General features: G+C 37.2%; 1 protein-coding gene across 1 annotated transcript in view; it reads right to left on the bottom strand.

Moving 5' to 3' along the window:
• Positions 1 to 27,917, bottom strand: part of LOC126087504 (phospholipid-transporting ATPase ABCA3-like) — a 188,787-nt gene that overhangs the window by 37,651 nt on the left and 123,219 nt on the right. The window contains exons 17-23 of the mRNA XM_049905035.1: positions 21,539 to 21,637; positions 20,901 to 21,066; positions 18,908 to 19,208; positions 17,778 to 18,021; positions 17,419 to 17,623; positions 9,878 to 10,100; positions 7,229 to 7,402 (exon numbers count right to left, since the gene is read on the bottom strand). Coding sequence (XP_049760992.1) covers positions 7,229 to 7,402; positions 9,878 to 10,100; positions 17,419 to 17,623; positions 17,778 to 18,021; positions 18,908 to 19,208; positions 20,901 to 21,066; positions 21,539 to 21,637 — 1,412 coding nt within the window. The remainder of the gene's footprint in view (positions 1 to 7,228; positions 7,403 to 9,877; positions 10,101 to 17,418; positions 17,624 to 17,777; positions 18,022 to 18,907; positions 19,209 to 20,900; positions 21,067 to 21,538; positions 21,638 to 27,917) is intronic.

Here is a 27,917-nt window from a genome sequence, read left to right as displayed (position 1 = left end):
GATTGGGAACTCCTGGAATAGAGAGTCCAGAAACAAATATACACATATGCCATTTGATATATGATGCTCAGCAGTAGGAAAAGGACAATCCTCTACATAAATGGTACTGGGTCAATGGGAAATTCATATAGAATGAATGAATCTTGTTTTAAAATCAATTAAATTCCATGATTGTATATCTGAGTGTGAAAAGTAAAACAATAGACTATAAATTATATGATAGAAGAGTGTCTTCAGGACCCTAGCCAAAGATTTCTTAAACAGAACACAAAGTGCTAAGCATAAAAAATGGCTGATAAACTGGGCTTCCTTAAAATGGAGAATTTCTATTCATCAAAAGACACTATTAATCCTCAACATAATGAAGGGCATTTATACAAAGCCAACAGCCAACATCATCCTAAATGGAGAGAGCCTGAAAGCATTCCCATTGAGATCGGGAACCAGACAAGGATGCCCTTTATCACCACTCTTATTCAACATTGTGCTAGAGGTCCTAGCCAGAGCAATTAGGCTAGATAAAGAAATAAAAGTCATCCAGATGGCAAGAAAGAAGTAAAAGTATCTCTATTTGCAGATGACATGATCTTATACACAGAAAACCCTAAAGAATCCTCAAAAAAAAACTATTGAAAGTAATAGAAGACCTCAGCAGAGTATCAGGATACAATAGAAACATACAAAAATTAGTTGGATTCCTCTACACCAACAAAAAGAACACTGAAGCGGAAATCACCAAATCAATACCATTTACAGTAGCCCCCAAGAAGATAAAATACTTAGGAATAAATCTTACCAGAGATGTAAAAGGCTTATACAAAGAAAACTACAAAACACTGCTGCCAGAAACCAAAAGAGACCTACGTAAGTGGAAAAACACACCTTGCTCATGGATAGGAAGACTTAACATTGTAAAAATGTCTGTTCTACCAAAAGCGATCTACAGATACAACACAATTCCAATCCAAATTCCAGTGGCATTTTTTACTGAAATGGAGAAACAAATCACCAACTTCATATGGAAGGGAAAGAGGCCCCAGATAAGCAAAGCATTGCTCAAAAAGAAGAACAAAGTGGGAGGCCTCACTCTACCTGATTTTAGAACCTATTATACTGCCACAGCAGTCAAAATAACCTAGTACTGGTACAATAGATACATAGTCCAATGGAACAGAATTGAGAATCCAGACATAAATCCATCCACATATGGGCAGTTGATATTTGACAAAGGCACAAAGTCAGTTAAATGGGGAAAAGACAATCTTTTTAACAAATCGTGCTGGCATAACTAGATATCGTCTGCAAAAAAATGAAACAAGACCAATACCTCACACCATACAGAAAAACAAACTCAAAATGGATCAAAGACCTAAATATAAAATCTAAAACAATAAAGATCATGGAAGAAAAAATAGGGACATTAGGAGCCCTAATACATGGCATAAACAGTATACAAAACATTACTAACAATGCAGAAAAGAAACTAGATAACTGGGAGCTCCTAAAAATCAAACACCTATGCTCATCCAAAGATATCACCAAATGAGTAAAAAGATTACCCACAGATTGGGAAAAAGTTTTTAGCAATGGCATGTCCAATCAGCGCCTGATCTCTAAAATCTACATGATACTGCAAAAACTCAACTACAAAAAGACAAATAACCCAATTAAAAAATGAGAGAAAGATATGAACAGACACTTCATTAAAGAAGACATTCAGGCAGCTACCACATACGTGAGGAAATACGGTCATTAGCCATTTGAGAAATGCAAATCAAAACTACAATGAGATTCCATCTCACTCCAAAAAGGCTGGCATTAATCCAAAAAACACAAAATAATCAATGTTGGAGAGGTTGTGGAGAGATTGGAACACTTATACACTGCTGGTGGGAATGTAAAATGGTACAACCACTATGGAAATCGATTTGGCACTTCCTTAAAAAGCTAGAAATAGAACTACCATATGATCCAGCAATCCCACTCCTTGGAATATATCCTAGAGAAATAAGAGCCTTTACATGAACAGATATATGCACGCCCACATTCATTGCAGCACTGTTTACAATAGCAAAAAGATGGAAGCAACCAAGGTACCCATCAACAGATGAATGAATAAATAAATTATGGTATATTCACACAATGGAATACTATGCATCGATAAAGAACAATGATTAATCTATGAAACATAATGTGGAGGAATCTGGAAGGCATCATGCTGAGTGAAATTAGTCAGTTGCAAAAGCACAAATATTGTACAAGACCACTATTATAAGAACTCAAGAAATAGTTTAAACTGAGAAGAAAATATTCTTTGATGGTTACAAGAGGGAGGAGGGAAGGAGGAAGAGAGACAGTATTTACTAATTAGATGTAGATTAGAACTCTTTTAGGTGAAGGAAAAGACAACACACAATACAGGAGAGGTCAGCACAACTGGACTAAACCAAAAGCAAAGAAGTTTCCCAAATAAACGGAACACTTTGAAGGCCAGCGTAGCAGGGGCAGGGGTTTGGGGATCATGGTTTTGGGGGACATATAAGTCAACTGGCATAATAAAATCTATTAAGAAAATATTCTGCATCCCAATTTGGAGAGTGGCGTCTTTGGTCTTAAACGCTAGGAAGAGGCCATCTAAGATGCATCAATTGGTCTCAACCCACCTGGAGCAAAGGAGAATGAAGAACACCAAAGACACAAGGTAACTATGAGCCCAAGAGACAGAAAGGGCCACATAAATCAGAGACTACATCAGCCTGAGAACAGAAGAACTAGATGGTGCCCGGCTACAACTGATGACTGCGCCAACAGGGAACACAACAGAGAACCCCTGAAGGAGCAGGAGAGCAGTGGGATGTAGACCTCAAATTCTCGTAAAAAGAGTAGACTTAATGGTCTGACTGAGACTAGAATGACCCCAGAGGTTATGGTCCCCAGACCTCTTGTTAGCCCAAGACAGGAACCATTCCCAAAGCTAACTCTTCAGACAGGGATTGGGCTGGACAATGGGATAGAAAATGATACTGGTGAAGAATGAGCTTCTTGGAGTAAGTGGACACATGAGACTAAGGTGGCATCTCCTGTTTGGAGAGGAGATGAGAAGGCAGAGGGGCTCAGAAGCTGGCCAAATGGACACTAAAAGAGACAGTAGAGGGAAGGAGTGTGCTGTCTCATTACGGGGAGAGCAACTAAGAGTGTATACCAAAGTGTATATACATTTTTGTTTGAGAGACTGACTTTATTTGTAGACTTCCACTTAAATCATGATTTAAAAAAAGGAAAAAAAAAAGACTATTAAGGCAAAAAGGCAAGCCTCAGAATGGGATAAGATCTTTGCAAAACATTTACCAGTAAAAGACAGAAATCCAGAATATAAAAAAAGAAAAAAAAAAAAAAAACCCAGTGCCATCGAGTCGAGAATATATAAAGGACTCCCGAAAAATCAATAAGGACATTTACTGATAACCCAGGAGGAAAATGGGAAGAATCTTAAGAGTTACTTCATAAAAGATAGCCAAGTTATCAATAAACATATGAAAACTGCTTAACCTAATCAGAGATTAGGAAAATGAAAACTGAAATCAAAATGAGATATTGCTACACACCCACTAAAATGATTAAAAATGCTCACATTAAACAACTGGAATGCTCATACACTGCTGATGGGAATCTAAATCAATACAACCAATTTGGAAAACTTTTAAGTCTCTACAAAAGCTGAAATACTTATGCCCAAAGGTATAGAGTGTTCATAAAAGCATTATTTATAATATCCCTCAAGAGAAAACAACTCAAATGTCAGTCAACATTAGAAGAGATAAATGTATATTCAAATACTGGAATAAAATACAGCAATGCAAGTAAATGGAATGACTGTGTATATTCAACAAAATGTATAGATTTCACAGACATTGTTAAAAAGAGGACAAACACACATGCCAAATTACATTGTATGTTTTCATGTAAACAGGCTACATTTATCTATGGTATTAGAAACTGGAATACTAACTAGGTTTTTGGGAAAGGAGAGGTTCTGACTGGAAGAAGTCATAAAAGGTGTTTCTGGACTACTGGTAGTATTTTATTTCTTGATTTCAGATGAGATCATATGGTTAGGTTTAGTGGGTAAAAATTCATTGAGCTATACAGTTAAAGTTTTTGTATTTTTTTTTTGTAGGTTATATTTTACTTATTGCTTATTAAAATGTAAAGTGGCCTTCCAAATTTTCTATCTCAATACTGTATTCATTTATTCTACCGTTACTGAGCTATAAGTGTGATTGTCAGGATTTTCTTTTACCACCAAATAACAGCATCTATTACCATGGTAGGCCCATAGTAAATGCTCAATATATTTTTAGTAAATAATTAAAACGATCACGTGAATTTTTGAGAGAATGAACAACAAACAAGAGAAAGATATAATGAAGAAATAAACCAATTCTTTCTAGAAGAAAGTGAGATAATCTAGTCAACTGATGAATTTTTTAAAAGTCTGTTTTTATTCTCAGTGATTCAAGAAGGTATCACATTCGAAAGCAACAAGTTGTTAACTAAAATAAATAATCAGAAAATAAGGAAGAGTTCTCAGATATTAAACATGTCATTGCAAATTAAACCAATACAAGGATTGGCAGATGAAATTGAAGAAAAAGTTAGAGACAGATAATGTGGGATTTAAGTTAGGAGATACCAAAAAAAAATGTCAAAAGATCATTCATTCTTTAGCATTCAGAGGAAAAGTCTTCAGATTGAACTTGTCCACCAAATGCTTGTTAGGTGCCACTGAGTCAGTTCCAACTCGTTGTGACACTACATACAACAGAATGAAACACTGCCCGGTCCTGTGCTATCCTCACAATTGTTAAGCTTGAGCCCACTGTTGCAGCCACTGTGTCAATCCATCTCGTTGAGGGTCTTCCTTTTTTTCGCTGACCCTCTACTTTACCAAGCATGATGTCCCTCTCCAGGGACTGGTCCCTCCTGATAATATGTCCAAAGCACATGAGATGAAGTCTCACCATCCTCGATTCTAAGGAGCCTTTTGGATGTACTTCTTCAAGACAGATTTGTTCATTCTGGCGGTCTATTCAACATTCTTCACCAACACCATAATTCAAAGGCATCAGTTCTTCTTTGGGCTTCCTTGTTCCTTGTCCAGCTTTGCATATGAGGCGACTGAAAATACCATGGCTTGGGTCAGGTGCACCATTGTCCTCAAAGTGACATCTTTGCTTTCTAAAGAGGTCCTTTGCAGCAGATTTGCCCAATGTAATGCATCATTTGGTTTTTTGACTGCTGCTTTCATAGGTGTTGATTGTGGATCCAAGTAAAATGAAATCCTTCGTAACTTCAATCTTTTCTCCACTTATCATGATGTTGCTTACTGGTTCAGTTGTGAGGATTTTTGTTTGCTTTATGTTGAGGTGCCATACTAAAAGCTGTAATCTTTGATCTTCATCAGTAAGTGCTTTAAGTCCTCTTTGCTTTCAGCTAGCAAACGTGTCACTTACATATGGCAGGTTGTTCGTGAGTCTTCCTCCAATCCTGATGCCTCATTCTTCTTCATATAGTCCAGCTTCTCGGATTATTTGCTCAGCCTACAGACTGAATAAGTATGGTGAAAGAATACCAAATGCTAAGCATTATGAATGTCTTATGGTAAAATTTTATAACACCAAGGATAAACGGAAACTCTTGGAAGATTTCAGAGGAAATAAAGTGGCTACCTAGTTAGGAAAAGGAACTGGGTTTACATCAAAGTCCTTAGTGTTCTACCAAGTAGTTAATTATGAAATTTCATAGTATCAGGAATAATTCCCTGAAATACATAACAATTCATATTTAAAGAAATCAGATTCAGGGTAGCATAAAGCATCTTAGTGGCATCACTAAAAGTTATAACTATTGTTTTTACTTTTTTTTGCCCTAATATTTTTATATTGCTATTCCTTTATTTTGGAGCCCTGGTGGCACAGTGGTTAAAGCGCTAGACTGCTAACTGAAAGGTCAGTGGTTTGAAACCACCAGCAGCTCTGCTTGAGAAAGATGTGGCAGTCTGCTTCCATAGAGATTTACTACCTCAGAAACCCTATGGGGTTGTTATAAGTCAGAATCAACTTGACGGCAATGGATTTGGTTTTTGGGGTTCCTTTATTTATCAATTTAATATACTATCTATTGTTTTCCTACATTGATAGTTGAAGGCATAAATTCTTTTATACTTTTTCTCTCTTCTATGTTCTTGTTCCTCTCCTATATAGTTACATTGCTTTTTTATTTCCTCTCCTTATATTTATCTTAAACCTCTATCATTCCATCAACCATACAGAGCATCTCTTAACTCCTCTCATTCTAAGATGGTGACTTAATTTTTTTTTTCACTTTTTTTCTATTTCTCCTGCCCCTTTTAACCTTCAACTATTGCTAGCTGTATTTTTACTTTTACTTTGTTAAGACTGACAATTGCATTTTTTTTGGCAGCAAGTCTTCTTCTCTCTGTCTATAAATCGATACCTAAAGGTGAAAACCAATAAATACATAGCGTTTATATTATTAAGACTATGCAAATATTGTTCCATTCAGAGCCAATGTTACAACAGTTATGCCACCCAAAAATCAATGTTCAAATCGTTTCTTCTTTCCACTCCACCAGTTACTCAAATGCGTAATATGTTTAGCTTACTTATAGTCGGACTGTATCTTTTTTTTTTTTTTTTAAAGGTTATTACCTCCCAATTTGGCTAGAATTCTTCTTTCTCTTACTTTCATTTCTGGCCCTTTTATCCACTGTACTACTCTTTATACAAAAAACATTTGAGTCCCTCCTATGTGCCAGGTACTATACTGGCACTGGGGAATGGATTATAACCTGTGGGCAGGTAAGTGTGGTGGTGGTGGTGGTAGAAATAACAAAGGTAAATAAAATATAATTACAATATAGGCCCCTAGAGGTTCTTTCCCACAGTGAGAATACATTATACAATGAAAGAATATAAGCTTTGAGTTCCAGTTCTGACCCATACAAGCTTGTGTGATACAGGGCACATCTTATCCTCCAAATGAGCATGACGGCACATAACTTGAAGGTTTGTTGTGAAGATTTTAAATAATGTAACTAAAGCTACTTGGTGGATGTCTACTAGTAGCTCTTGTTCTATACCTCATCTTCAAGCATTTGAGTCTGAGGCTAATTCCCAAAAGACTTAGGGACCCACAAGATACTTACTTTCTTTATTACAACTTAAGTCAGAAGAAGGGTGTTTTGGAGTGTCGCACGATTGCTTCTTCTGGTAGAAAGTAAAATATTCACTGAGGCACTTTACAAGGTTGTAATTGGGAAACAGCAATAACGCATTAAGTATGAAGTTTTTGGTGTCAGTTGACATTAAACTTTCGACTTCTAAAAAGATGATAAGATTAGGTTTCAGTAAGAAAATGAACCATTGGCTTTCGTTATAGGAAATGAGCATCACCAGGTCAACAAACCCCTGAAAGATGGTCAATCCAAGCTCAGGGAATTAAAAACCAGACGATTATCTTTGAAGAACATTAATTATTTCACAGTGAGTTTGTTCCAGTTGATAGCCAGTAACACTGTGTAGATAAATAAAGAGTCTGAAAAGCTTTTTGGTGAAGAGGTGTCCACGTGGTATGTCTTCCTGGCCTTCTGTGTTATTATCCTGACCTCTGTGTTCCTCACAACTTACAAAAATGGAAGATCAAGGTCACCAGATGCTGTCAGTAATGTCAGGTCAAAAGCTACCTCTAATGCTTGTTTACCTCCCAGGACAACTGTTTTCACTATATTGTTGGCCTCTGCCAATTCCACACTTTCTTCTCAGCTCATTATTTTTGGCAGAGTATAATTCAGGGTGTTTGCTATGCTGTTGAAAAGTGGAAGTCTCTTTTGACTTTCTAATTGCCAAATCTACTGGCAAAAATCTCTTTTGTTCTCACATTATGTGAGATATTGCAAGATATTCCTCCCGAAATATGTACTTTAAACCTTCTAAAATCTCTCTTACTCTGCCTCAACTTCCTTCTGTAGTCCCTTAAATGATAATTCCCCAGTATTTCATTCTAAGTCAGGGTTCACAAACTCAAATGCTTGCAGGTCAGTAGTCCTCACATAACACAATATTTCCCTTTGGAGAGGTATGCAAAAAATATATAGAACCTTGCTTACCCTAATTTAGGGGGTTCCTTTGTGAGAAAGAGCATGAAGGCATAGCTCTTACAAGTATTTTAGCCTGCTGTAAAGGAGCTCAAGTTTTGCTTGTGTGAAACATGCATCCTTGAAGAAGTGTGCAAAGGAATGTATAAGCCCATCTTCAGTTACTGTAGGGGAATTATTCTACGATAGGTGAAGAGCTAAGGAAATGAGGCAGGAAGATTGTGCTTGTGGAGTTCTGCAACAACAGGCAGGGAAGAATCGCTTGACACAGTTCAAATGCACGTTCATAGGATAATTCAACAAAGGACTGACAATAGCCTCTCTTTTAAAAATGCTCTTCATAATAATGGTCAACTGAGTAATTCTCTTTCCAAATGTCATAATCAGAGGAGGAAAATGAGGAAATACATATGTTACAAATCCTGCAGACACCAGGTCTGGTAGGAAGGAAAAGTGGTTTAGTTGTATGTATGCGTCGTGGATTGAATTGTGTCCCTCCCCCAAGTACGTGTCAACTTGGCTAAGCTATGATTCCCAGTATTGTGTACTCACACAATACTTCTATTTTTTGATCTGATGTAACTGTCCACTGTGTTGTAAATCCCAGTCTTTGCCTGTGGCTAATGAGGCAGGATTAGGTTATGTTAAAGAAGTTCAGGGCGGGATACAACATCCTTACTCAGGTCACAGCCCTGATCCAGTGTAAGGGGAGTTTCCCTGAGGTGTGGCCTGTATCACCTTTTATCTTAAATGAGAGAGAAGCAAGCAGAAAGAGGGGGATCTATTAACACCAAAAAAGAAGAGCTGGGAGAGGATCATGTAACTTGGACTGGGGTCCCTGCACTAAGAAACTCCGAGACCCAGGGCAAGACTGATAACAAGAACCTTCCTCCAGAGCCAAAAAAGAGAGAAAGCCTTCCTTGGGAGCTGGCGCCATGCATTTTGACTTCTAGCCTCCTAAACTGTGAGAGAATAAATTTCTGTTAAAGCTATCCACTTGTGGTATTTCTATTATAGCAGCACTAGATGACTAAGACAGTAAGTTAGGTGATTTTTCTTTCTGAAAAACCTTGTTAGGAGGTTCGGAATCTTGTGCTTCTTCATTAATTAGGGAGGAGAAGTCACTCATGAAACCTTCCCAGAACAGAACTGTTTGCCACTCCTAAGAGCTCGAGATTCCTCTCCACACTCCCCCTTTTTCACCTCACTCTGAAGGGCTACAATATCAGTGGTTAACAGTTTTAAAGATAATGACAGTGTAATATATTTGGGATATAATTTCTTCTGTCTTCCTAAAGCCCCCTCCTTCTAAGAAAAAAGTTATATTGTTCTCTGTCACCTCTCTCTCAGGCAAATGAGTCTCAGAGACAAATACTCCTAAAATTTCCATAATCAAGTACAAAACAGATTTACATCATGTGATAGAGCTTTAGGAGATAGGTATAGGGAGGAGGAATCATTTTGAAGGACCTGGAGATCAAGTTCAGTCCTGTGTCTTCAATACAAGGATCCCAGCCCTAACATAATGCCTAGAATGTCATAGGCACACAAAATAAGTTTATTGATTTACATCAAGTACAAGATTTCCCCAAAAACCTAGAAATTAATTGTCTACTAATAGTCTTAGATACCTGCAAGCCCACTTCTATTTAGTATTTACTGCTGCCTTCTGGGGAAGAGGACATTTTGTGAATTGCTTACCCGTGTTGTACCGTACTGTGAGGTCTATGTAGTGACTAAAAATGCCTGAAAAGTAGTTGAACAGGACGAGCTTGATGTAGGCAGTAGTACTTCTAGAAAATAGAAAACTCATCAGGTACATTAGGGGGATGGCAGACCAGCCATATAGCATGAGGATCATCATTGTGTCCAGAAAGTGGTAATTCATGACAAGTACATCCACTCTGCAGTATTTGAATACTCCCTGAAACACAGAATACAGAGATAAAGGCAAGGTGCAAGGCAAGTATAAAAATAAATTAAGCCAGAACATTTAGAAAAACACATAGCAAATCCTGTCTTTATTTAGCATAGAACTATTCATTTATTAAATCAATTTGCCTCTTTTTAAAAAACATGCCTTAGCATAAAACCAAAAAAACCAAACCTGTTGCTGTCAAGTCAATTTCAACTAGTAGTGACCCTATAGGACAGGGTAGAACTGCCCTGTAGAGTTTCCAAGAAGCACCTGGTGGATTTGAACTGCCGACCTTTTTGTTAGCAGCTGTAGCTTTTAACCAGTATGCCACCAGGGTTTCCTGCCTTAGCATATAAACATGAAAAAAGTTGCTTCCACCTCTTCTTCACCATAAAACATTACATTGAGCCAAACCAGTGTACTTTTCCTTTTTTTCCACTTGGAACACTTTATTTTTAAACTTATTAATAAAGACAATACACTTTTCCCTAATAATCAAACCTTCATCTTTTTTAGAAAGTAGATTATTTCTCTAAAGAGAGACTATATCCATAGAGATTCTCCCCTCCAGTTATTTTAATATGACATAACCTACCTTGCACTGTCCTAGTGGTGCAGTGGTTAAGCATTGGGCTGCTAACCGAGAGGCCAGCAATTTGAACCCACCAACTGGTCCTTGGAAATCCTATGGGGCAGTTCTACTCTGTCCTATAGTGTTGCTATGAGTCTGAATCAACTCACTGGCAATGGGTTTACCTTGCACTGCTATTCACTTTTAGACCTTGGCCTCCTGGCTCTATTCCACCACCCAACTCCCCTTATATTCACCCTAGCCACTCAGGGTTTCACATTGAAAACCTGAAAGTGAAACACAAAATTCCCAGTTCCTGTGGAGTCCAATCTGTCTCATGGTAACCCCATGTGTTTCAGAGTAAATTGTGCTCCACAGGGCTTTCAATGGCTGTGATCTTTTAGAAGTGGATCACCAGGACTTTCTTCTGAGGTGCCTCTCGGTGGATAGAAACCACCAACCTTTTGGTTAGTAGCCAAGTGCTTATTGATTTGCATCACCCTGAGACTCCAGTACAAAACTGACCCATTGCTGCACCATTTTACATTCCTTCTTTGACTTTTGTAACCCAATTTTTTTCTTAAAGTGTATTTTGAATGATTTTAAAGTCACACCAGGTCTCTTTTGATTACTCTTTGCATGAAATATCTTTTTCCATACTTTCATTGCCAACCTATCACTGTCTTTGAATCTACTGTGAGTCTCTTTTAGACAACATATAGTTGGATCAATTTTTTTTTAATCCATACTGCCAAACTGTACCTTTAATTGGACAGTTTAATCCATTTACATTTAATGTAATTACCTTTAAGAAAGGACTTATTTCTGCCATTTTGTTGTTTTCTTATGTCATAACTTGTTTTGTTCCTCAATTCTCTATTCTGCTTTCTTTTGTGTTAAATAGATATTTTCTGGTATAACATTTTAATTCCCTTGGCTTTTTAAAACATAGTTTTTAGTTATTTTCTTAGAGGTTGCCCCCCTGAGGATTACAAATAATACTTGTTTTATACTTACTTTTTAGTTACCTTTACTGGTATACTTTCTTTATGTGGATTCAAGTAAATGTCTAGTGTCCTTTCATTTCAGACTGAAGGACTGCCTTTAGGATTTCTTTAGAGCAGGTCTGCTAATGAAGAACTCTCTCAGTTTTTGTTTTTTTGGTAATATCTTAACTTCTCCTTAATTTTGGAAGGATAGTTTTCTTGGATATATAATTCTGGTTGACAGGTTTTTGTTTTTGTTTTTCTTTTCAGAACTATGAATATGCCATCCATCTACCTTCTGGCCTCAATGGCTTCTGATGAAAAATTAGGTGTTCATCTTATTGAAGATCCCTTGTTTGTGACAATTGACTTCTCTTGCTACTTTCAAGATTCTGTCTCTGGCTTTTGATGATTTGATTGATATGTATTGGTGTGGATCTCTCTGAGTTCATCCTACTTGCAGTTTGTTGAGCTTCTTAAATGTGTATATTTGTATCTTTTGTTAAATTTTGGGAGTTTTTTGGCTATTATTTATTCAAATATTTCTGCTTTCTCTCTGTCCTTGCCTTCTGGAATTCCTATTATGTGTGTGTTGACATACCTGATTGTACCCCATAAAGCTTTGTTAATTTTTCTTCATTCTTTGTTCTTTTGTTTTCCTCAGGTTGGATACTCTCAATTGACTTATCTTCAAGTTTACTGAGTCATTCTTCTGCCTGCCAAAATTTGCTGTTGAGTCCCTCCAGTAAGTTTTTTATTTCAGTTATTGTACTTTTAAGTTCCAAGTTTTCTATTTTATTCCACTTTATAATTTCTATCACTTTATTGATATTTTCCATTTTGTGAGATGTCATTTTCATGGTTTCCTTTAGTTTTTTAGGTTTCATTTAGCTTTCTGAACTTATTTAAAATAGCTGATTTAAAGTCTTTGTCTACAAAGTGCAAGTCTGGGCTTCCTCAGGGACAGTTTCTATTGATTGCTTTTTTCATATATGTGGATCATACTTTCTGCCAGTTTTTTCATTGCTTTCATGAATGAATAAACTTTTGGAGTTCCTTACTGTACCATTTTTGCTGACATGCCCTAGCATCATTTTTTTTTTTTTGAAAGACTGTCTTTCCCTACTTCTCTGCAGAGCTATCTTTGTCATAAAGTAACTATGCATTTATTCATGGGTTCAATTTCTGGGCTTTCTATTCTGCCCCATTAGTGAATTAGTCTATTTTTGTTCCCATACATTTTCTTAATTACTACACCTTTAAAGACATCTTAACATCCAGAAAAGTTATTCTCCCACCTTCTCCTATGTTTCAAGATTGTGTGGATATTCTTGTCTTTCTGCCTCCTGGTATAAATTTTAGAGTCAGTTTAATGACTTTCACACATCAGAAAAATCTTTTAAATTGAGGTATAATTTATACATAGTAAAATTCACAAATCTTAAGTGTATAGTTCAATGAATTTTGATAAATGTATACATATACTTGCAGCCAACAACCAAACCAAGATACAGAACATTTTCATCACCCAAGAAAGTGCCATCATGCTCCTTTCCGTTCAATTTTCACTCCCAGCAGCAACCACTATTCTTATTTACATAAGTAAAGGTTGATTTTGTCTGTTCGTGAATTCACATAAGTGGACTCAAACATTATGTACTTTTTTTCTGATTGGCTTCTTTTGCTCAGCATGTGTGTTGGATTCACTCATTTTCTTCCACATATCAACTGTTAGTATTTCATTAAAGGACCTTGGTAGTGCACTGGTTAAGCACTCAGCTGCTAACTGAAAAGTCAATAGTTTGAACCCGCCAGAAGGAGAAAGATGTGGCAGTATGTTTCCATAAAGATTTATAGCCTTGGAAATCCTATGGGGCAGTTCTACTCTGTCCTATAGGGTCACTATGAGTCAGAATTGACTTGATGGCAATGAGTTTCGTATTCCATTGCATGAATACACCACAAATATCTATTCTCTAGTTGATGGATATTTGGGTTGTTTTCATTTTGGGCTATTACAAATATAGTTTTCATGAATTTTCTTGCACACATTTTTATAAATAGATATTTTCATTTCCCTTGAGTTATTTTCCAAGAGTGGAATTTTAGAGACATAAAATTAGTGTATGTTTATAAGAAACTGGCAAAAAGTTTTCCAATGTGGTCATACTATTTTACATTTCCCCCAGCTGCTTTCTCTCTCACCAAAACCTGGTATTGTCATTCTTTTAAAATTTAGCCATTCTGGTAGATGTGAAATGTTGTCTCATTGTGGTTTGATTTTCATTTCACTGATGACTAATGCTGTTAGGATCCTTTTCCTGTGCTTATTGGCTATCCATAAAATTTTGTTAAATGTCTATGTCTCTTGCCCATTTAAAAAACTGGGTTGCTTCTCTTTTTATTAGTGACGTGTAGAAGTTCTTTACAGATTCTGGATATGAGCACAGACATATGTATTTGTAAGATATATATGTATTGTAGGCATTTTCTCCTAGTCTTTGGTTTGACTATTTTCTAAATGGCATCTTTTCAATAGTAGACATTGAAAATTTTGATAAAGTCCAAATTATCATTTTTTCCTTTAGGGGCTAGTACTTTTTTCTACACTCTCAGAAATTTTTGCCCACCTAAAGGTTGCAAATATGTTCTCTTGTTTTCTTTGGGAAGTTTTATAGTTGTATCTTTTATGTTTAGATCTATGATCCATTTCATATTTGTGTGTGTGTGCGTGTGTGTGATTTGTGAGAGAACAATGTCTATTTATTCCATATAATAGCTCCTGTTCCAGCCTCATTTGTTGAAAATATCTTTTTCCCATTGAATTGTCTTGGTATTTTGGATGAAAACCATTTGAATATATATTCTTATCTCTTTGTTCTATTCTTTTGATCACTTTTGTCTATTTTTATGTCAATGCTAAAAAAAAAAAAAAAAAGCTACACTATCTCAATTACTTGGTTTTACAGTGAATCTTGAAATTAGATTATTTGAGTCCTCCAACTATGTTCTTCCTCTTTAAAGTTGTTTTGACTACTCTAGGTCTGATGCATTTTTATGTACGTTTTAGAAACAGTTTTTCAGTTCCTACAAAAATAGATTTGTTGAGTGTTATCGATTGAGTTCCCCAAAAGTATATATTGAAGTCCTAATCCCTATACATGTATATGTGACCCTGTTTGTGACTCCTTCTGAGTGGTATCTTATAAAAAGGAAAAACAGACACACAAACACACACACATATGCAAATGGAAAAGACACCACGTGAAGATGTAGGCAGATGCATCTGCAAACCCAGGAATGCCTAGGATTGCTAGTACCTACTGGAAGCTGAAAGAGACAAAGAAGGACCTTCCTCTAAAGCCAATGTCCTAAATTCAGACTTCTAGCCCACAGAACTGTAAGAAAATAAAATTCTGTTCTTTAAAGAACACTTATGTTTTGTTACAGAAGCACTAGGTAACTACAGGACTGGGTGATTGGGATCATGTAGAATCTATGGATCACTTAAAAGAAAGTGAACATCTTAAAAATATTGAGTATTTCACTTATTTAGATCGTTTTACACTTCTCTCAACAAAGTTTTTTACATTTCAGTGTATAGGCTTGGCATATTTTTCATTAGGTTCATTCCTAAGTATATTATTTTTGATGCTACTGTATTATTTTTAAAAATTTGTTAGTCTATAGAAATATATTTTCTTGTGTATTGACCTAATACCTTGTACCCTTATTAAAGTCATATTAATTTTAGAAGATTGTTTTGAAGATTTCTTAGAATTATTTTATGTATACAATCATACCTTCTGAAAACAGTTTTGTTCCTTTCTTTGTAATATTTATGCTTGAAAATTTCTTTTTCTTTCCTTATTGTACTTGTTACACTTCCAGTGCAATGATTAATAGTGTGAGAATGGACACATGTTCCTACCCTGATCTTAGATAGAATGCATTATTGAGGTGATGAATCACCTTGCAGAAAGCATTTTGGCCTTTGTTTTTGGTTCCTGAGAACCAGACAACACCTGAGACTAGTGAGTGGGACTGGGCCAGACCAGAAGGGCCACCTGGTGGCTCAATGTCAACTAGCCTTAGGAGGCATGATTTAGCCTATCACACAAGACTGACCAATAAAAGCACAGAAGATGGAGGCTCCAGGAGCTTCCTGGTTAGTGAAAGACATGTGGGAGAGTAACATATCACTTGAGATGTAGAAGCTCTGTGCTGAAAACCATCTCATACCTTGTCCTATGTGTCTTTTCATTTGTATCCTTTTTATACCATATTAAAGCTGTTGTAAGTATAGTACTTTCCATGAATTCTGTGAGTTGTTCCTGCAAATTATTGAACCCAAAGGGGTAGTGGGAGTCAGTAGCTGAAAGTGAGGGATCCCAGAAGGGACCCCAAGCTCGCAGACAGCACCCTTGGAGGCTGAGGGAATCCCCAAATCTGTGGCCAGCAGGTCAGAAGTTTGGGGTGACATGTGCACTCCCCCAACTTGTGACTGGCATCTGCATATTTGGCATTCTGAAGGCTAGCCTATCTCCAAGTGGCTTGGGGAAGAGAAACAGCATGCTGTGTGAGCAGCTGGTGTCAGAACTGCATGGGAAAGGGAAGCTGATACTTCCACATGACTCAGCTGGCATGTGAAGTGGTATTAATATCCACCACATATTTGGCATCAGAAGTGGGATTTCTTATTCTACTTTTCACAGCACTCCTTGTACATAATGTTAATTAGGCTTTTTATAGACGTATTTTATCAGGTTAAGGAAATGCTCTTCTATTCCTAGTTTGCTCAGAGATGTTTTTATCATGGGTGAGCATTAACGTTAACTTTTGTCAAATGCTCCTTCTGCATCTATTGAGATGATCATATAGTTTGACCTAACTGACATATGACAACCCCAACGATATCAGAATATATATTATTTTTAATTTCTCATAAAGCATTCATCGAAACTGACCAATTCCTGGATTTTAAAAAAATCATCAATGACTTTCAAATGACTGAAATAATTCATGGTATATTTCTGACCACAGTAAAATTAAGCTATAAGTCATAAAGATAACTAGAACATCCTTAACTTAGTAATCAAACAATAGCCTTCTAACATGTATTTTTTTAAATCAGGAAATACTTTGAATATGACAGAAACAAACCTGTGGAATGCAGCTAAAATAATACAAGTTATTTTAAGATTCAGGAATTATATGATCAATGCCAGTACTCTCAGTGTATTTGTGTATTGTAGAAGTTGGTGAAGAATGGTGGCGGGAAAATAATGGTGCCAGAAGTGACACCAGTCTGCTCACCAGGGCCTGCGGTGACAGATAAAATTAGTGGCCCTCTAAAAGTATAGTAGAGCACTGATGGCACAGTGGTTAATTAAGAGTTACAGTGAGCTACAACTACTAACCAAAACATTGGCAGTTCGAATCCACCAATTGCTCCTTGGAAACTCTATGGGGCAGTTTTACTCTGTTCTATAGGGTCGCTATGAGTCAGAATCAACTCAACAGCAATGGGTTTGGTTTGGGCTTGGTTTATTCCATAAGAGTTCTTTCTGCTTCTGCAAAGAAGTTATTTTCTCCTAAAGAAGGAATGAATATGAGGGAGAAAGTTTCTACCGTGAGACTTTTGCAATGTGTTTTCTAAGATGAGAAAGTAACTACTGGCCGAGTTAGGTTTATGGCACTATTAAGAACAGTGACTTTCCATGGGGTACAGAACAAAAATGAGCCCTCAAGAAACTTTAACACTCACCAGTAGTAAGCAGCAGGAAATGAAGAAGATGATGAAATCCCACAATAGTGCAGATAACCAGTATATGAGGACATAGATCCCACTCACAAACTGGATGTGCTTTGCATTAGTGACTCTCTCAGTCACTGTCAGGAGACAAAAACCACTAATTAAAAGGGCCATGCCAAAATGCACATAAAAGGCCACAAGGTCTCCATTTGTACTCCTACAGAAGAAGGAAAAAAAAAGAAATATCAGCAAATCAGCATAGTAAAAAATAAAGATTTCTATCAATAGTTATTTTTATCATATGAATGTAATTAGATAGGGCAGAAGAAATACATTCAAAGTATAAAACTCTAATGAAAAGAATAACATACTTGCCAACGACTTTATCATGGTATGGCTGAGGATTATTGAAGACTGTTAAGGAAGCATCAGGGCCAGAGACTGACTTGAAGAGAAGGTTGTCTAACACCATCAGGGATGCAGATGGTGAATGGTATGCTTCATTGTTGAAAAGAGCAGTCAATACTGTTTCATTTGTCTTCACCTCAATGGAAAATGCAACAATGCAGGAGCAAATACAATCTTTACTTTCCATCAAGTAATTCAGTAGGTCACCTAGGATGAGGAAACAATATTGGTCCAGTGCGTTCACAATACAAATCATTTAAAAAATATATGTTGGGGAAAAGGAACCAAATAATTTCACTTGGTTTTCATCCCTTTCAATTTTCCAAAAGTGGTTACTTCAGACATTTCCATTTTTCTCAAGCACTCTATCCCATTAGTAAATTCCAAGCTCTCTCACTTCATACCCTATAACCTAACCTCTACTACTTCACTGAGAATAGATACGTAACATGATATAGACTCTCTCAACTTACACCTCCTCTGTCTCAAGCTGGTCTATAAACACTTCCACTTTCAGCCGTGATGAATGTCATGGATTGAATTGTGTCCCCCCAAAATATGTGTCAACTTTGCTAGTCCATGATTCCCAGGATTGTGTGACTGTTCACCATTTTGTCATCTGACATGATTTTCCTGTGTGTTGTAAATCCTACCTCTACGATGTTAATGAGATGGGATTAGCAGCTGTTATGTTAATGAGGCAGGACTCAATCCACAAGATTAGGTTGTATTTTAAGCCAATCTCTTTTGAGATATAAAAGAGAGAAGTGAGCAAAGAAACAAGGGGACCTCATACCACCAAGAAACAAAAGCCAGAAGAATAGCAGGTCCTTTGGACCCTGGGTCCCTGCACTGAGAAGCTCCTCAGCCAGGGAAGATTGATGACTAGGACCGTCCCCAAGAGCCAACAGAGAGAGAAAGCCTTCCCCTGGAGTTGGCACCCTGAATTGGGACTTCTAGCCTCCTAGACTGTGAGAAAATTAATTTCTTTGTAAAATCCATCCACTTGTTGTATTTCTGTTATAGCAGCACCAGATAACTAAGATGGTCTTCATCTAAGAGCAGTCTTTTTTTTGTTTTTAAAGAGCCCTACCTTGCACCTTCTGAAGTATTTGTTCTTCAGACTGTAGCATATTCTCAAGGTGTTTTAAGAGATTCACAGTCAAATTAGAATTCCCAGAAATAGATAAAGGCACAATAGTCTGACCATAGTGACGCAAATTCATTTGTCTGACAATCTCATTATTCTTATTAGAAAAGTCTTGAGCTTTTAAGAGAAAGGTAAGGACACCTAGAAGTCCCAGTATCTGTAGTAATACCAGCTTCCAGTTGCGCCAGCTGAACATTGCCCTCTTCATGAACATGGCTCGGAACTGCTGTTGGTAGAGAGACCACTAAAGGTAGAAGAGAGAAACAACGTTACAATAGTCATAGGCCTAAACAAGTCATTCCTGCTGAAATCCATTAAGATCAATACTTTGAAATTCTATCAAAGAAGACATATAAGATTTATAGAAACGAATATTTGGAATAGAACCTAAGCATAATAAACCAAAATGATAATATTGGTCAGTCTTTTGTTTGTGTAAGGGAGGGGTTGACAAACTATGATCTGTTTTTGTAAACAAAGTTTTATTGGGACACAGGTATGCCCATTCATTTCTGTCTTGTCTGTGTTGTTTGCAAGCCTCAATGGCAGAGTTGAACAACTGTGACAGAGACCATATGGTTCACAAGGCCTAAGGTATTTACTATCTGTCCCTTTGTAGAAAAAGTTTACTGACCCCCATTATAAAGTATTAAATCTAGATTTTTATATAAAACACTAAAAATCTCAACAGGATGATTTTCTTTATTCATAGTATTGTATTATCTATGACCAGAACAACAAAATCACATCCATTTCCCTTGTGAACTTTTTTTTTCAATTCCTAAAGGATATTTTCCCATAAAAATTTGGAGATGAAACATACACACACATATACAACATATGGGTTTCATTGCCAGGTTTCAGGATATTCGTCCTGGTTCAAAATGAGAACATATCCTTAGTCTGATTAAGAAATATTCTCTGAATGAAACTCAGTATTTTCAAGGAACAAGAAATAGTGTTTAAATTTAGAGGAAGAATTTTTCTATATGACTCATACTGTCCAAAGAGCAGGAAAAGGAGTTCTTCCTAGCTTTTACAAAGATGGACTATTGGAAATAACTTTAAATATACTAATATCCTAATTCAGGGATCAGAAATTGTTCTAAACTGGCCTGCCAAATCTTTCTTCACCTTCATCTTTTGCAAAAGGGTAACATGGAAAATTAAAAATGTACATACATAGGAAAATCACTTTTCTTAAGCACCTGTACATGTAAAAATTAATTTTTTGACTTCTTTTTTTAAGGTGTTACTAAAATCCAAAGTTCTGTAGCAAACAAATACTAGGGAAAAAAACTCTAGCTCAGTCCTTTCTGACTCCAAATCTTCAGACAACACTATACTGCTTCTCAGCTGGTCCATCCTTCCCTCAGTAAGACAATTCACAGAGACAATCGAAAGAAATGTACCCCATATTGCAGACTCCCGACAGTCAAGAAAACCAGCGTGATTTATAGGGGAAATAGATAACTTAGAAGGAGAATGAAAGAAATTCTTGGTTACTTCAAGAGGCTTATGCTGAGCTTCTTACTGATTTAAGAATGTTCCCTAAGGTAACTGTTAAATTCCCGTTGCAAAAACATAAAATATTTAAAATACTGGGCATTCTTGATTCTTAAAAATCAGGTTTTCTTAGTACTCTTACTGAAGTTTCAATGAACTAACAACTTTTTGGGTTACCAATTGAAAAATGAATTCTAAAACAGAAATAAAGAACCCTGAGGAATAACAGTGGTTGAGAGTAACAGCTGATATCTTTATCTAGAATCCCTGACCTCTGCATTAGGAAATTAGTTAGGTGTAGAAGAGGCTGTTCCACATATGGTTGGATCTGCTATCACTGAGAACTCCACACTCCTTCAAGTATTAAGATAAAACGTACCCCTCATACCCCAACCAAATATACATCAGGTTTCTTAGTGAAGGTGCTTACCCCAGTATTACACACAATAGTAGAGTTTTCCCTAAAGATGGAACCATATACTGACTCAAAATATGTGGACGAATTCACATTCTGGGTCTTGTTTATGACTTTGTTCATCATCTGGATGGGAGTCTGGATAGCTTGGCTATCTTGTGTATCTGCCGCATTACTGACTCTGTGTCAAAAAAAGCACAAAGTATTTCATTTCCATACTACTCCGATATAATTTTTTTTGGTGACTGTGAGCCACAGCCTTCAGCTCAGAAGGCTACCTGATTTTCTCATTGGCTGGCAGGGGTATTATATGGAAGCAACACGGTAACTATGGTAGAGTGGTTTCCAAACACCAGAGGACTGCTGGATGTTTGAGGTAAACTGGGAAAAGGGCCATGTAACGAGTGTTTCATTAAGTTGAATTTATTCAAATTAAAGACTAACATCTAATTCCTAATTTGGGTAAGTTAAAATATCCATTCTTTTATGAAATGATGGGAATAATTCTTTTTTTTACTTTAAGTTATGTCATAGCCACTTCCCTTTAAATTTTCTAATATGTGAAATCTGAACATTTGGTGAGTTTAGAAAAGATACTAAGACATTGCCCTTGCCCTCCAAGGTTTTTCTTTTCCCCGTGCACCATTACTCACCTAAGGAAGACTTCTTCCATGGTAGTGATAGAGGCACCAAAGCTCTCAATGCCCAGCTCTTTCTGTCTCTCTTCCAGATTAGTAAACAGAACTTTAAACCTAGATGAAGAAGGAAAGGAAGAATAAAAAGCTAGCACAAATCAGATGATTTTCATACTTTCTTTTTATTCCAAGCAATTTTCCCTCAGCAGTGGGAAAAATATGGACCATTCTTCACCACAATGCTTATTATAGTTTCCATAAATCAGAAATGTGGAACAGATGAAGAGAAAGAAACTAGCAAACTGCTCCCTACCCTATGTAGTTCCTGGATACACATAATTTGATCTTCTAATAAGAACACAAAAGACTATATGTTAATAACCTTAGGTGTTGTTTTTAGGCGCCTATGAGTTGGTTCTGACCCTGTGTACGACAGGATGAGACACTGCCAGGTCTTGTGCCATCCTCACAATCATTATTATGCTTGAGCACATTGTTGTAGTCACTGTGTCAATCCATCTCATTGAAGGTCTTCTTCTTTTTCACAGATCCACTACCTTACCAAGCATGAAGTCCTTCTCCAGAGACTGGTCCCTTCCAATAACATGTCCAAGGTAAGTGAAACAAAGTCTTGCCATCCTTGCTTCCAAGAAGTATTCTGGCTATACTTCCTCCAAGACAGATTTGTTGTGTCTTCTGGCAGTCCATGGTATATTCAACATTCTTCACCAATACCATAATTCAAAGACCTCGATTCTTCTTTGCGTGCTTTCACATGCATATTAGGCGACTAAAAATACACTGGGTTAGGTCAGGCTTACCTTAGTCCTCAAAGAGAAATCTTTGCTTTTTAACACTTTAAAGAGGTCTTTTGCAGCAGATTTGCTCAATGCAATATGTTGTTTAAGTTCTTGACTACTGCTTCTATGGGTGTTGATTGTGGAGCCAAGTAAAATGAAATCCTTGACAACTTCAATCTTTTCTCCATTTATCATGATGTTGCTTATTGGTCCAGTTGTGAGGATTTTTGTTTGCTTTTTGTTGAGGTACAATCCATACTGAAGGCTGTGGTCTTTGATCTTCATCAGTAAGTGCTCCAAGCCCTCTTCACTTTCAGTAAGCAAGGTTGCGTCATCAGCATATCGCAGGTTGTTAATCAGACTTCCTCCAATCCTTATGCCTTGTTCTTCTTCATATAGTCCAGCTTCTCAGATTATCTGCTCAGCATACAGACTGAATAAGTATGGTGAAAAAATACAATCCTGACACACACCTTTCCTGATTTTAGGCCATGCAGTATCCCCTTGTGCTATTCGAACGACTGCCACTTGGTCTATGCACAGGTTTCGCATGAACACAATAAAGTTGCATTCTTCACAATATTATCCATAATTTGTTATGATCCACACAATTGAATGTCTTTGCATAGTTGATAAATATCTTTCTGGTATTCTCTGCTTTCAGCCAAGATCCATCTGATGTCAGCAATGACATCCCTTGCTCTGTGTCCTCTTCTGAATCCAGCTTAGGACAGTTATACTCTGTTCTCTGGGGTCACTATGAGTAGGAATCAACTCAATGGCATTGGGTAATTAACTAAAATGCTGGGGGGGGGGGAATACAAAAATATATAAAAAGTAAAAGAAAAATATTCTATCACCCAAGGCATACCCGTTACCATTGGATGTACTTCCTTCCATCATCACATATATTTTTTCATTTAGATTTTTTTCTTGATTATAGAGGTTTAACATAAATAAAATACACTAATTTTAAGTGAATTTTTACGTATGTACATACCTGGATAACCCCCATCAATATAAGACAGAAAACATTTCCAGCTCCCAGAAGGTAACTCATGACTCTTCCCAGTCAATGACCTCCTCCATTACATACACCACGAGTGTGCACACAAGTGTGCATGCACACACACATACTTGTGATAACAATTATTTTAGAGTTCTATAAATAAAGATTAATTCCCCTTTTCTTAAACTTCCTATATATGGAATTCTGCAGTCTGTTCTTCTTCACCCAACACAATGTCTGAGATTCATCCATGTTGTTGCATATAACAGTACCTTCATTCTTTATTACTGAGTAATATTCTGTTGATGGACATTTGGGTTGTCTCTGGTTTGGGGGTATTATGAATAAAATGGCTATGAATACAAACATTCTTTTACATGTCTTTTCATGGACATGTGTCTCTTAGGTATATACTAGAAGGGAAATTGCTGAGTCATAAAATAAGCACACATTTAGCTTAGTAGAAATGACCAAATGTTTTCCAAAGCAGTTTTAACATGTTCAAATGCTGTTGTCAGTCTTTTTTAGTTTTGCCATTCTTGTGGGTGTGTAGTAGTAATGTATTGGTCTCTTTTATACTTTGCTCATAGTTCCGGGAAAAATTCTTGACATAGTCCTCTCTTTCATTAGTTCTATTTTCTGATTATTAATTGGTCCATTTTTTATTAGGTAATCAGGAATTCTATCTCTGATTTTTCCTCTTCACAACTGCTTATTATAAATTTAGTATCCTTTTTAATCTGATTGAGAATATAAAACAGAAAGGTTCAAAAGCCTTTTATTAAAAAATTTCTTTTTAATTTTTGCAGTAAATTTATTCTCAGAGTAGGCACTTCTTATGATTTCTTAGAGGGGTACTTTACTTCCAAAATTCAGTATCATTACAACAGTCAAATTTTTTTTTTTTTTCTTTTTTTCCATCCTCATGGAAGGAGATTGATATTTCCCCAGGGTCTACTTCAGGAGGAAATTCTCTCCAAGATTGAAGTGTGATTCTGCCTGATTTAATGATTCCGCCTCTAAGTTCCCATTCCGATTTTCCTGCCCAGAATCAACCTTCGCCTTGCTGGCTTAACTTCTTAGCTTCATTTAAAAGTCTCCAGTTTTCTAACGTCCTGTAGATGGTTGAGCACAGACTTTGGAAATAAGTGGGCCTGCTTTAGAATCCAGCCTCTGTTGCTATTATTATTTGGTTGGACCTTTCAATTTGATTTACTATCGATTTAATCTTATTATTTGATTTACTCTTTCTAAGCTTAAAAGCCATAATTTGTAAAAAGGTAAAGTATATTTTATTTTCTCCTCTCACATGTCACAATATTATTTCACTTTAACTAACAATCTTCTGCAATCACTTAACAGTGACCTGAGAGGCTAGCATGTACTTCATCCCAGCTTGCAGACTTAAACTCAAAGCACCCTGAAAATTTCTCCCTCCTTTTTGTTTGCTCTTACATTTTAAAGTAAAAAAATCATTCTCTTTAATCAAAAAGGTTGAATTACAACACAGACCAAGGTGGCTGACTAGGTAGAATCTTCTGCTGATCCCTCTTGCAACAAAGACTCGAAAAAAACAAGTGAATCCATTACATACATGACAATCTACAAACCCTGACCATCAAACTCAGAACTAAGAAGTTGACCTGAGTGACAGACGAGCAAAAAGCTGTGCAATGAAGCAGCGACCTCTTCGGGAGCCAGCGTGCCACGCCACAACCTTGAGCCCTCCCCGTTCCCAGGAGCCAGAGTGGTGCAGCTAATCGTGGCTTACTGAGACGGGGCAAGCACGGGACACAGACCTAACCCCCTGGAGTAACCTCGGCGAAGACCCAGCTAACGCACGCAGGCTGCACACCAACACGGCTGAAAGGAGAATGAGAAACCATGGGGAAGCAGCAACTGGTTTTGGAGCCTGGAGCACAGCGTTCCAGCCAGGAGACCTCAGCACTGGGCTTTGGACTAAGCGTGGAGGGGCTGATCATGGCTTCCTGAGATGGCACAATCATGGGACGCAGTCCTAACCCCCTGGGGCAATCTCGACCAAGCCAGTGCAAACAGGCTACGCACCCCTCTGCAATCTCAGATAAAACAGTCCTCACCAAATAAAATAAGTAACTTTGTCTATCTTGCCCACACTACTCTCTCCTATCTATCTGATCCCTCCCCACCCTGCCCCAGGTGGCTTCCTTAACATTGGAATTCCCTCGGCCAGGGAGTTAAGTGCTCTGTGGGTTTTTGTTTTTGTTTTTTTCTTTTTAACCCCTTCTCCTGGCCTGAGAGAAGCAGTAATTAACAACAATCGGGGGAAAAATCCTTCGCTGACTTCCCTAAACTGGGGTAATAATACAGAACCAGCTCCACCCAAGCATAAGAGATCCAGAGTCTTTGGCTTTCATCCCTACAGGAAACCAAGTGGCTATTATAATGCAAAGGCAATTCTGATAGAGATCTGAATATAATTGCCTTAGCTGAGCAGTGGAAAGCCAAGTTTTGGAGGTCTGATACCTCTCTCCCTATTAAACAGAGCCCTCACTGATCCACAGCAGGGAATTGAGGGCTGAAACTCCACCCACACCACCTAACCACCTGCTAAAGTGGTCCGAGGATAGTGAAGCCTACCAATCTTTAGAGGTACAAGCATTGGGTGCCTAAGGTACAGCTGCAGAGCCCACCCGCCAGTGTGCTCTACAGAACAGAGACACTCCTATCTCACCGGCATGTGGGGGAAGGCTGACAGCATCCTGCCCTCCTCGGACTGTGACCCCCTGCCGCTACTAGAATCTGATGCATACAACCATCACCACTACTTCTCTAAGTTAATAGGTGACAACCTACATCACACACTATGTGACCCACTATCAGGACACCTAAGCTCATTAAATTCAAAAATAGTGAATGGACTCAGAGGCTCATTTATCTGGTAACACCTCAAATCAGCTGGTAACAGGACATAAGTGATTCAAAGGGTACAACAATCAAGATAGCGTGATCTAGTAGCTCATCTGGGTGTATTGAAACAAAACAAGAAGATAAGACTCAGTGAGCAAATACAAAATAAATTATTACAATATCTTATAGGTGGCTTGGAGACAGCAGTCAATATCAAATCACATACAGCAGCAGACCATGATTGCTTCTACAAACCCCAAAATCAAAGAATCAAAACCTTTTTCAAATTAAGATACATTCCTGGAATTGCCAGATGTAGAACATAAAAACCTACTATAGAGACTGCTTCAAGACATCAGGGATGACCTCAGAAACGAAATAAGGCAATCTACAGAAAAAGCCAAGGAATGTGCTGATAAAGCAGTTGAAGAAATCAAAAAGATTATTCAAGGACATAGTGAAAATTTAATAAGCTGCAAGAATCCATAGAGAGACAGCATTCAGAAATCCAAAAGATTAACAATAAAATTACAGAATTAGACAACTCAACAGGAAGTCAGAGGAGCAGAATCAAGGAATTGGAATGCAGAGTTGGGGAGATGGAGGATAAGGCAATTGACACCAATATAGTCGAAGAAAAATCAGATAAAAGAATTTTAAAAAATGAAGAAACCCTAAGAATCATGTGGGGCTCTATCAAGAAGAATAACTTACATGTGATTGGAGTTCCAGAACAGGGAGGGATAACAGAAAATACAGAGAGAATAGTTGAAGATCTGTTGGCAGAAAACGTCCCAGGCATCATGAAAGATGAAAGGATGTCCATCCAAGCTGCTCATAAAACCCCACACAAGATAGATCCCAAAAGAAAATCACCAAGACATATTATCATCAAACTTGCCAAAACCGAAGATAAAGAGAAAATTTTAAAAGCAGCCAGGGAAAAATGAAAAGTCACCTACAAAGGAGAATCAATAAGAATAAGTTCAAACTACTCGGCAGAAACCATGCAGGCAAGAAGGCAATGGGATGACACATATAGAGCACTGAAGGAGAAAAACTGCCAGCCAAGAATCATATATCCAGCAAAACTTCCTCTCAAATATGAAGGCAAAATTAAGACATTTACAAGTAAACACAAGCTTGGAGAATTTGCAAAAACCAAACCAAAGCTACAAGAATTACTAAAGGAAATTGGTCAGAAAATCAATAATATCAGATACCAGCACAACACAAGGTCACAGAACAGAACATCCTGATATCAACTCAGATATGGAAATCACAAAAACAAAATAAGATTAATTTAAAAAAATGCTGAAAACAGGGAATCATTGATGTCATTATGTAAAAGATTACAGTAATCAAAAAAGAGGGACTAAATACAGGAGGCATAGATCTTCCATATGGAGAGGACACCAAGGTGATATAAGGAGATACAAGTTAGGTTTTCACTTAGGAAAAAAGGGGTAAATATTAAGGTAACCACAAAGAGATCCAACAATTCCATACTTCAAAATAAAAAACAAGATAAACATAATGACTCAGCAAAAATAAATTCAACTACTATGAAAATGAGGAACACACAATTCACAAAGAAAACCTTCTCAGCACAAAAAAGTGGAAAGATGAAATGGTCAACAACACACAAAAAAAGGCATCAACAACAGAACAAAACACTGCCCGGTCCTGCACCATTTTT

This window comes from Elephas maximus, chromosome 12, assembly GCF_024166365.1.
Source record: "Elephas maximus indicus isolate mEleMax1 chromosome 12, mEleMax1 primary haplotype, whole genome shotgun sequence".
NCBI lineage: Eukaryota > Metazoa > Chordata > Mammalia > Proboscidea > Elephantidae > Elephas > Elephas maximus.
Note: the sequence above shows the minus strand (reverse complement) of the source record. Positions and strands in the feature narration are given on the sequence as shown.